Raw genomic sequence first — 15,389 nt, forward strand, 5'->3', positions numbered from 1 at the left:
CTCCGATAATTTTGTTGAAGTAGTTTTTTTTTTTTTGAAAAAATTTAAAAAATTAAAAAGTCTTAAAAAAATTAAAAAGAAATATGTAAAAAATTAAAAATAAAAAAAAACTGACTTTTTAAAATTTTTTGGATTTTTTCAAAACATGGAAATATTTTTTTCCATTATTTTATTTTTAAAAAATAATATTTCATGAATTTTTTTAAAAAATAAGGTCTTACTCTAAAAAAATTCAAATTTATTAATTATTTAGAAATTTTCTTCATTTTTAAAACTATTAAATTTCAATTTTTCAATATTATAATTACTTTGAGAATAATAATATTTTTTTATTTTTTAAAAAATCATATCCCAATTTTTTAAAAAATATTTTTCAATTTTTAGTTACCAACTTTTTAAAATATTAAATTTAATTTTTTTAAAATACTTAATTTTAAAATATTAAAATTGTTGCTTTCAAAAAGTAAAAAAATGATAAAAATTAACATATTTAAATTTTAAAAAATATTAATTTCTTTAAACAATGAATATTGTTAAATATTTTGAAATTCAAAAAATTAAAAATTATTTTTTAAAAATTAAAATTGATTTTTCATGAAAATTCAAAAAATATTATCCTTAAAAAAAAATATTTTTAAAAAATAAAATTAATATTTTCAAAATAAAAAAATTCTAAATAATTCTAAATTTTTATTTTTTTAAAATATTGAAATCTGATTGTTAAAAAAATAAAAAAATATATTTTTTTTAAAAAATTAAAATATTTGAAAAAAATAAAATTTAATATCTTTATAAATTTGATTAAAAAAGCCTAAAATTATTTTTTTTTAATTTTAGGGGATTTTTTAATTGTTTAGATTTTAAAAAAAAAACGTTTTTAGGACTTTTTTTTATAATTTTTATATGATTTTAAAAATAAAAATCACATTAATAAAGTTAATAGAAAGTAATTAATTGTATTATTAATTAGATCAATAATATTAAATTTAACATTCAAAAGCACAAAATTTCATGAATTATATTAAAGAGATTAAAATTCAAATTTTTTGTGAGTATAGGAACTGTTTGCATAATTTGGTAACTAATTTCATTTATCCATGTTGCGACATTAGCAAAATCAATATCATGTCAATAAAATAAACATCTACATCATCCAGTCAACGATCACGCTAATATTTTTAACAATAAAAGTTTGACAAAATTAATGATTATATTAAGATCACGCTAATATCTTAAACGTGGTATGTTTGCCTATAACCATAATTTGACTATTATTAAACCAATTTCTTGCTACTGCTAAGGCGAATCTACTCACAGAGTTGAAAAGAATTTAAAAAATCCCTGCTATTTCCTTGAGTTCCTGTTAAGTTAGTTCACTATCTGGTGCGTCTGTCAGATCATCAGGAAGCTATTTGACACCTTGATTAACAGCCTTGTTTTTGTCTCCAAAATGGCCTCTGTTGCAAAAGTTGGGTTCATGCAAGCATCTTGATTAGTGTTACAATCCATAGACTCAAGCAGAGTGTTCTATTTTAACATTTTTCAACCTCATATTCTATATGATATGATAACAAACTGCATTAATTCGGTTCTCTGGAGGTCATTGTTGATTCATACATGACCCAAAGGTGGGCATAATTTTTGATCCAGAGTCGTTGATAAATGCTCTTGGCAATCTGGTGAGCAGATACACGAGGATACAGGATTAATTAAACTTGAACTTATAAATAGTTTCAAGTAGAAAAAATATTTTTGCGTGTCTACGAAATCCTTCTATCAGATTTTATATAAGGTATGTAGAATGGGAAATTAAACTTCAGCAGCCTGTTTGAAATAACTTACACATGTTGTCTTTCCTCCCACTCTAAATATGCTGCAACTTCTCTTCCTACTGAGATTAATATTGTATAATACGTGGTTGACAGGTATTTATGGCTCATCAGAGGAAAACAGTTGATACCATATAACCTGTGCAAAATTGACGTGCACTAGATTTTTCAAGTTATAGTGTACTTTCTGGGAAGTTTGCAGTATTTCACTTATATAAGATAAATACATCCGTTGGGCCCCAAGTCTATACTATGTTCAAACTCATTTGCTATTAAGTATTTCAAATTTTTTTAATTTCTGCTTTGAATTTTTCGACTTGTCCTTTGATTAGTGGATTCATATAGCTTTCAATTTCTATGTTTTACTTTAATTATGCAACAATTCAAAACACGTGGAACCTATCTTGGAGTTGGCATTAACCTGATTAGCACGGTTTCCATTGCCAGTTTTTTGAAGACCAAGTTGACCGTGCGTTGATTCCATGGTACCCAAAAGTAGTTCACAATGCTTTTGGCGATGAAAACAATGACCTGTCTGCTTGATTGGATACCGCAATTTCCTCCATTAATTATGTCTAAAGTTCAGAGACGACTTTTGATGGTCAAATTATATAATAGTTCTTATTTTTTAACTAAATTTAAAATTTAATCTCTCTACTATAATTTATAAAAATATATTATTTTTATTTTGATTTGATAATCTTAATTTAATTATTAATCTAGTAAAATTTTGCTATTAAAAATATTGATATAGGTGTTGACTTGATACACAAATATTGGTATTCTTACGTGATATTAATTTTGTTAATATGACAATATAAATAAAAAAAATTGGTCATTAAATTATGTAAATAATTTTTATATTCACAAGAAATTTTAATTTTAGTCTTTTAAAAATAATTTAAAATAATATTGTTCTCATATAAGTTGAATCTAATAATATTAATTCAATTATTAATGTGATCAATTACTTTCCGTTGACTTTACTAACGTAGGTTTTTTTAAAATTTTTTTTAAAATTAAAAAGTATTAAAAAATTAAAATTAAAATATCTAAAAAATAAAAAAGATAAAAATTAAAAAAAAATTATTTTTTAAATTTTTTTTGGATTTTTTTTAAAACATGGAAATATTTTTTCCAAAATTTTAATTTTTTTAAAAATAATATTTCTTGAATTATATTTTAAAAATAAGGCCTTAATCTAAAAAAAATTCAAATTTATTAATTATTTAGAAATTTTATTCATTTTAAAACTATTGAATTTCAATTTTTCAATATTATAATTACTTTGAGAAAAATAATATTTCTTTTATTTTTAAAAAAATCATATTCCAATTTTTTTTTAAAAATATTTTGAATTTTTAGTTACCAATTTTTCAAATATTAAATTTAGTTTTTTTTCAAATTTTAAATTTGGTACTTTCGAAAAGTCAAAAAATCCATAAAAATAAACATATTTAAATTTAAAAAAATATTAATTTTTTTTAAAAAATAAATATTGTTAAATATTTTGAAATTCTAAAAAGTAAAAATTAGTTTTTAAAAATTAAAATTGATTTTTCATTAAAATTAAAAAAAATTATCTTTTAAAAAATAAAATATTTTAAAAAATAGAATTAATATTTTCAAAATAAAAAAATTCTAAATAATTCAATTTTTTATTTTTTTTAAAAAATTGAAATCCAAATGTTAAAAAAATTCAAAAAAAATAAGATTTTTAAAAAATTAAAAAATTTGAACAAAATCAAATTTAATGTTTTTATAAATTAAAAAAAAAGCCTAAAAATAATTTTTTAAAATTTTTGGGGATTTTTTAATTGTTTAGATTTTTTAAAAAAACGATTTTAGGACTTTTTTTTCTAATTTTTATATGATTTTAAAAATAAAAATTACATTAATAAAGTTAATAGAAAGTAATTAATTGAATTATTGATTAGATCAATAATATTAAATTTAACATTCATAAGGACAAAGTTTTATAAATTATAATAAAGAGACTAAAATTTAATTTTTTTTGTGAGTATAAGGACTATTTGCATAATTTGATAACGAATTCCATTCATCCGTATTATGGTATTAGCAAAGTTAATATCATGTCAACAAGATAAACGTCTGCATCATTAAGTCAACAGTCATGTTAATATTTTTAACGAAAAAAATTTGACAAAATTAATTATTAGATTAAGATTATCAAATTAAAATAATAGATAACTATACTTCTATGAATTATAATAGAAAAATTAAATTTTAAATTTCATTAAAGTACTAAAAACAACTTTTAAAACATAAGTTTATATTTGATACACTGTCAGTGTATAAATTTTATATACTGTCAGTAAATCAAATGATACTACTTTATTAATGAGTAAATATCAATATCTAAAATAAATATATAAAAATTAAAATGTTACCACTTCATTAATGACTAAATAACATTCATTAAAATAAATATACAAAAATTAATATGTTTTAAAAAATTTAATGATGTGACATTATTTTATTTACTTTATTAATGAGATAATATCATTTTATTAATTGATAATATATAAAATCTATATATTAACAATATATCAAATATAAATCCTTAAAATAATGTGAAAGTTTTTAACCTTTCATCTTTTCATGCTTCAGCTAGTTACGTATTGGATGGATTACGGACCAAGTGCCAGGAAAATGTTACGTTTAAAACTTCTCCAACTTTCTTTGATTTGATTTGATGAATTAGATTAGAAAATATAATATTTTTGAGGTAGATTTTTCTAAAGAAGAAGGACCTTTACAGTCTGGTCTGAAATCGAGAAAAAAAAAGGCTGTGACTTGCATAAAAAATCTACAGAAAGAAAGCAAAACGTGAACGCTGGAGTTTAACAACAAGAAAGCAATCAAATTGCATTCAATTGGTTCCTCATGTATTCTGCAGCTGTAGACGTGACTCAATTAAGCAGTATATATTGACCTTAATCTATCAACTAATTGTGTTTCCGTGCCTTTTGAGCTAGAAGTTCTACACACACTTACAAAGTAAACAAGAATCAAGTCTTGCAGAAATTGCTTTGTGTTTCATCAAAAAAAAAAAAAAAAAGAAGAAAAAGAATAAACAGTACGCTTGTAAATATTTAGCTTTTGTATTCTTTGCCCTCTTTTTAATTTGTTCTTTAAATATTTTGTAAATTCGATTCCAAAAAGATAAAACTATAAAAAATGGGAAATTAAGAAAACCAGAGAAAATTAGCTAGTGATTTTGAGAACATCATTATTAAAAATTTATATCTTCTAAGAAAAATTAAATGTGATTCATTTCAAAAAATGACGAGGATAATACATAAAAAAGACGAGCAAACAACAATTGGCGCAAAAGTGAAAATTTATGCACACAAAACCCACAAGTCATGAAGATTCTCAAAATTTGAAAATATCTTTGGAAAGTGTCTGAATCATTAGCTGGGATTAGTTCTATGAACTTGACGAAGGCATCATCTTAGTGAAGTCAATCAGGTGGTATGTCTAACGTACTCAACACTTACATAGTGGCTGGCTACCCCCAAAAAATATTTCCAGGTTTCACACTTAGATAAACATTGTTTGGCAAGCAGAAGATTGATTAATTTTCTGCAACATATGGACCGATTATTACATCATAAGAGTCTCTTGTAAACTACTATATATATTGACCTTAATCTATCAACTAATTGTGTTTACGTGCCTTTTGAGCTAGAAGTTTACACACACTTACAAAGTAAACAAGAATCAAGTCTTGCAGAAATTGCTTTCTGTTTTATCGAAAAAAAAAAGAAAAAGAAAAAAAATAAACAGTACGCTTGCAAATATTTAGTTTATGTATTCTTTGCCATCTTTTTAATTTGTTCTTTAAATATTTTGTAAATTCGATTCCAAAAAGATAAAACTCTAAAAAATGGAAAATTAAGAAAACCAGAGAAAATTAGCTAGTGATTTTGAGAACATCATTTTTAAAAATCTATATCTTCTTAGAAAAATTCACATATGAAATGTGATTCATTTCAGAAAATGACGAGGATAATGCGTCAGAAAGACGAAGAAACAACAATTGGCGCAAAAGTGAAATTATATGCACACAAGACCCACAAGTCATGAAGATTCTCCAAATTTGAAATTATCTTTGGAAAGTGTCTGAATCATTAGCTGGGATTAGTTCTCTGAACATGACAAAGGCATCATCTTAGTGATGTCAATCGGATGCCATGTCTAACTTACTCAACACTTACATAGTGGCTGGCTACCCCCCAAAAATATTTCCAGGTTTCACACTCAGATAAACATTGTTTGGCAAGCAGAAGATTGATTAATTTTCTGCAACATATGGACCGATTATTAGATCATAAGAGTCCCTTGTAAACTACTATATATACCTGACATTGGGTGCTTATTTCTTCACAGCTATACAATTTAGTAAAAACTCTACTTTCTTTTTTTTCTTCACTGTGTAAACAATGACTCTAAGCCTTGTCTTGTTTTTCATTTTCGGGACTTTGGCATCTCATGCCATTTCCCGCACATTGCCTGAAGCTGCCATTGCTAAAAAACAGGAGCAATGGATGGCACGTTTTGGTCGTGTTTATGAGAACCAATCCGAGAAGGACAAGCGTTTTAAGATATTCAAGGACAACTTGGAATATATAGAGAACTTCAACAATGCAGGGAACAGGACTTATAAGTTAAGCATTAATGAGTTCGCAGACTTTACTCATGATGAATTCCTAGCGGCTCGTACTGGCTACAAGAAGAGGGACAACCCAACAACAACGACCACAACATCATCATTTAGGTATGAAGCCGTGACAGAAGTTCCAACAAGCTTGGATTGGAGGGAGAAAGGTGCTGTCACCTCTGTTAAGGACCAGGGCGAATGTGGTAAGGCCTAAGATTAAGAACATCCTCTCAATTCTCTTATCTCAAAAAGTTTGACTCCAACAAGTCACTTAACAAGAGGTATTTTGTTTTGTAGGATGTTGCTGGGCATTTTCAGCAGTGGCAGCCATGGAAGGGATTGCCCAGATTAAAACTGGTAAGTTGATCTCAATGTCTGAGCAACAACTACTGGACTGCAGCACAAACGGCGGCAACGAGGGTTGCAATGGTGGTTGGATGACAAATGCATTCCAATACATTATTGAAAACCAGGGTCTAACCACAGAGGAAAACTACCCATACGTGGAAACGCAGGCAACTTGTGCCATGGAGAAGGCGCAAGCCCAAGTTACTGACATCAGTGACTATGAGGAGGTACCTTCCAATGATGAGGAAGCATTACTTAAAGCTGTAACAAACCAACCTGTCTCAATTGCCATTGACGGGAGTGGAACAGACTTTAAATTTTACTCGGAAGGAGTTTTCGGTGGAGAATGCGGGAATTCTATGTCTCATGCTGTCACTATTATTGGATATGGGACTAGTGAAGACGGTACAAAGTATTGGTTGATCAAGAATTCATGGGGAGAAAGTTGGGGTGAGAATGGCTACATGAGGATCCTGAGAGATTTTGACAGCCCCGAAGGTCTATGCGGCCTCGCCAAGGAAGCTTCCTATCCAACTATCTAATTAATTAGTTGCTATATATATGTTTCCCATAGGTGATATATAGCGGACATGTCTTCTTACGTCCAGAATCACTGCTTGTTTTCCATTTCAAATATTGTGAGTGTTGTTAGATTTGAGCTTGCTGATTGATGCATAAACATCTAAGCATCAATATAAAATAAATTGATGATAAGTATTATTGAATGATGATACAGTATTGTGCTTATCTATTTATTCTGCTCAACTTAAATTCTTGACACAACCCGTGTAACGTAGAATGTCAAGCCAATTGCCCTGGCTTTTACAGTACCAGTGACTGGGTGAGCTTGGATTAATTCTAACAATTGGTATCAGAGCTAACTCACCCCAAACTCCCTCGTTCAACCAGAAAAGGAGCCTTACATGGGTTGTTTAATTTTTGGTCGGGTTTAACAAAACCCCCCACACTGTTTTTATGTTTTGTCGGCTCAAATTTGATGTTTTATTGTGACTTGATGTTTGAGAATGAAATTGACTGAAAAAGGATTGAAAAGGGGGCTGAAAAATGGGAGATATAGTCGGGCAGGTCAAAGTGTCACGGGTGAGATTCAAGCTCTGAATTCGCGTGATTTTAGGATCCAGACATTCATCTTTTTGATGTCTCAGATTAACCTTTCTGTCACGGTTCACATCTTTATGAAATATTGTCCGCTCTAATCCCTGACCTCACGATTTTATCTTACAAAAGGCGCCTCACAAAACGAAAATGATGTGAATCATTTTATATCCCAGTAACCCTCCTATTATATTCGATGTGAGATTCAAGACTTCTCTTAGATCCGTGACATTCTCTCGCACCCAATCTCGTGACGCCCTTGTCATGGAAACTTGCCACCCTGCCTACCTCTCTCGAGGTGCTTGGCGTGAATCAAACGGTTTAGGGCTTGCTCTGATACCACTTGTCACGGGTCGAGACTCAAGCTCCGAACCCGCGCGGCTTCGAGACTCGGACATTCACCCTTCCGATGTCCTAGATCAACCTTCCTGTCACGGTTCATACCCTTGTCAGGTATTATCCGCTCTGACTCATTGGCTTCACGGTTTTGTCCTACAAAAGACGACTCACAAGGTGGAGATGGTGTAAACCCTTTTATATCCTAGTGACCTTTCTATTATGTTCGATGTGAAATTCAGGACTACCTCTTAAATCCGTGTCAAAAAGACTCGACTGTATGCGTCTTCGCCCGATCGGTTGAAGAAGAAAACTAGGGAGCGTGCATAGTTTATGTTATGGTTGGCCCAGTTAACTTTAACGTGTTGTGGGCTGTTTGTATTAACACTCTGGGCCATTTCTTTTGCACACTCCTGGGCCATTTTTTCTTTTGTTTCGGGCCATAATACTTAACCATATCGTGTTGTTCTCTTTCTCTATTTTAGGTCATTAGTTTTATCCTTGTTGGGCAATTTCAAATTGGATCAGTTATATTTGTCTATCTAATCAGTATTGGGCCATTTACATTAGTTTATTTTGGTCATTTAGTTTAATTATTATGGGCCTTTTGCCTTTATGTTTTGCCAATGATATTATATAAATTAGACCATTAGCTTTTGTTCGAATTGGGCCTTTTGTTTAATTAATATTGGACCATTTAATTTTTTAATTTTGCGCTATTAAATTTTTTAAATGGGCCATTTATAATTTTAGAATTAAATTTTGGTCATTTTATTTAAGATCAATATTTGTTAAAATTCAAATTTAGGCTTAATTTATTTATTTATTTGCCATTTTTCTTAAAGCTACTTTGATTAAAAGTTTGCAAAATAGTTTGGATCCAAAAATTAATAGATTTTTTTTTTAATCTTAGGCCTACTTAAATGGGTTCTAAATGAATCCTAATTTCGTAAATTAAAATTTACTTAATCCATTAATAATTCATAATTCATTCAATCCTATAAAAATCCATTTAATTAATAAAATTATCTTATTATTTGAATATTTACTTTAAATCAAATTAATTGATTTCGTTAGACTCAATTTTTTGAATATGATAACATATTTTAGTTTTCTTAAATTTTTGTCTAATAATTTGATGAATGTTTTTAGATTAAACAAATTATTAATCAAATTGATTAGAGCACGTCTGTTGTGAAAATTATCATGAAGATTTTTTTTTCATTTTTTGAGTAATTTATTTTGAATGATAATAAGATAAATTTTTATAATAGTTGCAATACTTATTGAGATTTGTAAAAATAATAACATTTTCCTTGTCGGGCTAGTTATTATTTTGAAAGATGCTTGGGAAATTTTTTTTTTTTACTGAGGTATAATGTGATTTAGCTACCTTATCGATAGCAAGTCATGTTAGCGTTATATTCGACTAGTTCTGTACTATCCATTTTAGTATACTCATGGAAATTTTCAAAATTTGAATTTAATAGATTAACTATTATGACATGATTCTATTTACATGCATAATATCAATTTGAGTTATTCTATCAAACCTCCAATCTATGTTTCATCTTTTCAACTATCTCATCACAAGATCATTTTAATATTTAAAGTGAATCACTCTCTATGATTTTGGGCATAATAAATAAGGAAATAGCCTAAAAATTGATCACCTTCTATATCCGTTTTTAAGAGTTCGGTTGAAGACAAAAGGATAATATGCTTCATAAAGACACTCTAATTAGAATTATCTGATGACGTATAGGTATATCATTAGTGTACGAATCACATAGAGTTTCATACATGCAAATAATTAAGGTTGCCATTAAAATTAATTTGAAAAGTTCCATAAGGTAGAAATATCAAACCACATAGATCTTTCACCATTACCAAATTAGATGTGGTGATAATTTTTGTGAGCACATTCCGAAAATGATCAACGTTGAAATACAAGACCAATTCCTATTGTGGCAGATTTTTGAATAACTTCATTTTGAAGGTGACAGTGTGATTGAAATCCACCCATAAAGTACAGAAGAAAGCATAGGATTTAAATACCATGAGTGCTAAAACCATATAAAATGAAGAGATATTATAAGTTGGTAAACTTATTCTATCATCTAGATGATATAAATTAGCATTACTGTCAAACAAAACATTGAGAAAGGTCCCATTAAAGGTCATTGAAAAAGAAAAACTTTGTGAAGTCCACTTCCCACACTATAACAAATTTGGTCATTAGTGGCGCATAGAATAATGTCAGTAAATATTTATTTTTGTCACCCCATATATTCTGTGACAAAAAATTAAACGTCAATATGTTTGTCACGGTTGCATCGTCGCTAAAAATTTAATATGACGATAGCAAATATCATCATTTATTGTGAATCTACCTTGACAATAAAATAAAACGTCACCCTATATATATATTTTACGTTAGTTTTCATCAGCTATTTATGAAAAAAAAATTATTGAAGGGTAAATTCATCACAAAAAATGATAAAATATAATATATTAATGATAAAAAGTGAATCGTTGCAGTATTAGTGACAAAATTATCATCACTAATGATTGTAAGATAATATCTACTGTAACAATAAAATAAAATGTTACCTTATGCATTAATTTTTATGACGTTAGTTTTCGTTAGCTATTTATAAACAAAAACATCATTGAAAGCTATAATCGTCACCAAATAAATGATAAAATCTTATACATTAGTGAAAAAAAGTAAATCATCACAATATTGATGATACAATTATCGTCACGAATGATTATAAGATAATATAAAATATGACAACAAAATCAAATGTCACGTTATGCTTTTTTTTTATATGACGTTAATTTTTGTCAGCTATTTATAAAGAAGAATGTCATTTGAAGGTTATAATAGTCACAAATTAAATGATAAAATCTATTATATTAATGACGAAAGGTAAATCGTCATAGTATTATAAACATAATTATCGTCACAAATGGTCGCAAGGTAATATCAAACATAACAATAAATCAAACGTCACATTATGCTTTATTTTTTTTGTTACGTTAGTTTTCGTTAGCTATTTATGAAAAAATATCATTAAATGCTATAATCGTCACAAAATAAATGATTAAATTTAATATATTAGTGATGAAAGATATATCATCACAGTGTTGGTGGCATAATTAACGTTATTAAATCCTATATATAAAAATATTTTTATGGAATAATCTAATGTAGTGTTCTTGCAAATCCATTAAATATTTAAATTGGTTTTTAAATGTGTTATATTCTTTAAAGTCTACCCTAAAATCATATAGAAATAATATTATTTAAAAACAAGTAATAATTATGAAATAGGTAGTTATCGAAATCTTACCTTCAAGCTCTCAATCCAAATCTTGTGTCGAGGGTGATTATGTTGATGGTGAGTTTGTGTTACTTGAAGCTGCAATAAATAAATAATAGCAAATATCAAAATAAACGACAATACACACAATAAGATCAAAACTAATATAAAAAACAAACTAATCCATTTTATGCATATGAAATTTATAAAATGAGACCTACCTTGTATTAAAGAATAGGTTTTGTCAAGAAATTGATAAGTAAACTTCTCAATCTGCAATGATACTAATCATAGGAAATAGATAAAAGATGGGTGGTTCATGTTTAAACAAGTAATCACTATTACCTCAAACCTATTTTTAAATCGATTCAGATAAATCATGGAATAATTACAATTGCTCTTGCTTTCAATAAGCCTATATCATTATCACGCTTTGATATATCTTGCATCATAGGAATAACATTTTATCATCCAAATCAAGACAAAAAGGTAAAAGTTATAATGATAATTTAAACTAAGATATAAACATACAAACAAATAAAGCAAAAACTCATAGACACAGCACAAGTAGCTACATTAAATCAAGAATCGTAAGAACTGGGCAAAGGCCTTTTGATAAAGAATTTGAAGATGAAGCTTCCTTTTTACAAATATAGTTGTAACTTGTTAAAAGGTGAAATTTGTAGTGGGACTATGAGAATTTTTGTAACTTTGAAATTGACAAGTAAACTTCATAAAGACTTAGCAAATAAAGAAAAATCAAATGAGTTTTAAAAATTGAGTGATAAAAAAAGTACCAATTCTTACTTTTGAATTAGGTATCAAAGAAAGCCTAAATATATAATGATTGCAACATCACAACCACAATAGAATTAATGTACCAAAAGGCACCACCAACTGTATATATAATCTTGCAACATCACAACCATAACAAAATCAAGTATATACCTGAAAATTGGGTGATAGGCACTTGGATTCCAGTAGCTACTAAAGCATTTGTCATAGCTTTAATTTGAGCTTGAAGAAACCCAAAAGTTGACTTATATTACTGAAGTTCTTCTTGTGTCTTTTTAAGATTTTCTTCTAAGCTTGTAACACTTGTAAACAAGATTTTAGTATTAGGTTTAGGCCCGTATCCAAGTCTTTTAATATATCTCGACCTAATACCGAACACTTCATCCATTATAGCATTAACAGTTTTAGGTTCTACTCCTTCTTCAATAGGAACTGATTGTAACTCCACATTTTTTTCTAACATTTAATTGAAATTTTGGTTAACTCAAAGAACCATACTACAATAATAAAATTATAACTCTTAGTTTAAAATTTCTTGCATAGGCTATTTGAGCTTTAGGTGTTGACCATCATTTATTCTCTGAGTAGTGAGTTGCCTTAAAAATTTTCATTTTATTAGGTTTTTCATGATCTTTGTGCTACAAAATTGTACATACAATAAAAGTGTTTGTGACAAAAAAAGTATTTAAATAGAAAACAATAGTGTTGAACAATTTTTTTAACTTAAAAATTTACCATAGAATAACAACTAACCATAAAAACCCTCGATCCTTAGTTATGAGTTAACTTGACATTTTTTCTAACTTCTGCATTTGTCTCACACCTCATCTTCATTTCAAAAAGAACGAAATGATATCAATACATTGATGTTTAATATTTGAGCAAAATTAATAACTGTTATGTAATTACCTTAAACACTTAAATATAATTGTTAATCTAATTTCAAAGGATAAAAACTTAAAAAAATAATAAAAGAAAATTGATTACCATATATCAATTAAATATAAAAATAAATAAAAAAATAATTTGATATTCAAGATCACTAAACAAATCACAAAGCTCTTTCCAATTTTCTTGAATCACTAAACAAATAATTTGTAGAACATAACAATTTACACACAATAATCCACAACTCAAAAATAAATATTCAAATCAATAATAAATAAGTTTAATTTCCTACTCAAAATTGTCAAGATATTTTCTTTCTCAATTTAAGACACAGGTAAATTCGAATTTAAGTCAAATTTGTTTTAAAAAAATAGCCAAAAGAGAAACTAAAAAGAACCTTGGACAGCTCCGACTTTAGCCTGCATTTCACGTAAAGCTCCGACCTCTTCCTCCATCCCCTTAGGTCTCTTTTTCATGTCCTCCAAGTCCTAAATTTTTCAAAAAAAAAAAGTTTTTTATCAGACAAAAAGCTAAAATAAAAAAAATAAAAAAGCAAAGAAAAGGGGGCAATCTGGGAGTTTGAATTGGGATCATGCTCAAGCTCATGGTCGTTGCGTTCGTAATCTTCAGCTCCAACAGACATGTCCACGTCAGCGTCCATCTCTCCTTCCTCGTCAGGGATCTCCCCTCCGTACACTTCGTGCTCTTGCTCTTCGTGTTGCTCCATTCTCTCCACTTGGACTTGGGGAGGCAGACGGAGATCGATGGATGGGAAAGGGATTGGCGGCAGAAGGTGAAATTAGTAGTTATTACAAATCGTTGGGGATAGTTTTGGGTTTTTGCAGTCAAGACCAATTCAACATCCAGATGTAGGCCCAAAATTTATTTTGAATTCATGATTTAGGGCTTAAGGCCCAAATTCTTTTTATTTGAAAAAATATGCAAAATTGTTAGTTGTCTTATATGTTTGCTCCTCATTTTATAAAAACTAGTTTTATCTAAATTGTTGGACTGATGGAAACTTGTTTTATTTAAATTGCGGTAGGCTTTTTTAGCTCTTACTGTGCATTGTGTGTGTGTGTGTGTGTTTTTTGCCTTGGTTATGATAAATTCCATTAGTAATGCTAACCATTTCATTGCCTGAAAATGGAAAAATCCATTGGGAAATCAGGCTTCAAGGTAAGGAGTAGGCCCTTACAAGCTCAAGGATTTGTCCGATGGGTTTAATTTTACTGAGTAAATAATAGTAAAAGAAAGCTGAAAATTTCTTCAACTTTTGATCTCTAAAATAATTATGTTTTTATTGACATTAATTTTAACTATTTCACAATATTAATCAAATAATAGTAGTATAATTTTACCTTTTGATTACAGACAGGCATCAAGCAACGTGCAAAACTCATTGGTTCTCTCCCGTTGCATCGTGGCCATCAATATCCAATCACGGGATCCACCAAACTACTATGAACAGTGGTACCCAAAAGTTCAAAAGATTAAATCAAATTTTTAGTTTTCTATTTTTTTTCACAAAAAATAGAAAAAAATTAAAATTTTATTGGCATGTCGAATAAGGATAGAAACAACTTTTTGAATGGACGATTTGTTACAGGTTAGAAATTTGGAAGTATATTCACTTTGAACTTTGTCCTTTATCTGCCAACTGCCATTACAGATGCTCTGAATCGTACGTATGGAGATTCTCATAATTGTTTAAACAACCATTGTGAGTGAAAAGATATTATAACTTTGCACTCCCTGCATAGGTTACGATGTGATGACTGCTTTAATTGATACTTATTACTGGAATCCACAAATATATGAGTTGTTCAAATTAGCTTAGTGGTTTTTTAATGTATCTATCACGAAATTGAAAACATTTTCCTTAATCAAGATAGAAGTACATACGTGAAGAAGAATGAATATTCTCTTGTACCAAAAAAAAAAAAAGGAAAACGGAAAGAAGATTGAGTAATCTCATTTATTGCAGTGAATGTCTCTGTGCAGCAAAGTAAGTATCAAAGATGGTGAAATTTCCATTAGACATTCAAAGCTTTTCTTGCC

General features: G+C 28.3%; 1 protein-coding gene and 1 long non-coding RNA gene across 3 annotated transcripts; one reads left to right on the forward strand and one right to left on the reverse strand.

The window, feature by feature from the left end:
• Positions 1-6,241: 6,241 nt before the first annotated feature.
• Positions 6,242-7,611, forward strand: LOC111274982 (senescence-specific cysteine protease SAG39-like). Its single transcript, XM_022860036.2, has 2 exons — positions 6,242-6,719; positions 6,814-7,611. Exons 1-2 carry the CDS (start codon positions 6,299-6,301, stop codon positions 7,404-7,406), a joined length of 1,014 nt encoding a protein of 337 aa, XP_022715771.2. The 5' UTR covers positions 6,242-6,298; the 3' UTR covers positions 7,407-7,611.
• A 2,510-nt stretch (positions 7,612-10,121) lies between these two features.
• Positions 10,122-14,336, reverse strand: LOC149511316 (uncharacterized). 2 transcript variants are annotated; one of them, XR_016334114.1, is made up of 2 exons: positions 13,726-14,336; positions 10,122-11,744 (listed from the first exon to the last, which is right to left on the reverse strand). It is a non-coding gene; the product is annotated as an uncharacterized LOC149511316 (long non-coding RNA). The 2 variants fall into 2 exon arrangements; XR_016334115.1 differs by having other exon boundaries at positions 11,867-14,336.
• Between the last annotated feature and the right edge of the window lie 1,053 nt (positions 14,337-15,389).

This window comes from Durio zibethinus, chromosome 26, assembly GCF_047325235.1.
Source record: "Durio zibethinus cultivar Kanyao isolate XHJ-2024 chromosome 26, ASM4732523v1, whole genome shotgun sequence".
Classification (NCBI taxonomy): Eukaryota; Viridiplantae; Streptophyta; class Magnoliopsida; order Malvales; family Malvaceae; genus Durio; species Durio zibethinus.

What these genes read in the sequence shown, in the direction of transcription:
- LOC111274982 (XM_022860036.2), top strand. Translation starts at nt 6,299, where the DNA reads ATGACTCTAAGCCTTGTCTTGTTTTTCATTTTCGGGACTTTGGCATCT. An exon ending in TAAGGACCAGGGCGAATGTG is followed by an intron (nt 6,720 to 6,813) that starts GTAAGGCCTAAG and finishes TTTGTTTTGTAG; the next exon opens with GATGTTGCTGGGCATTTTCA.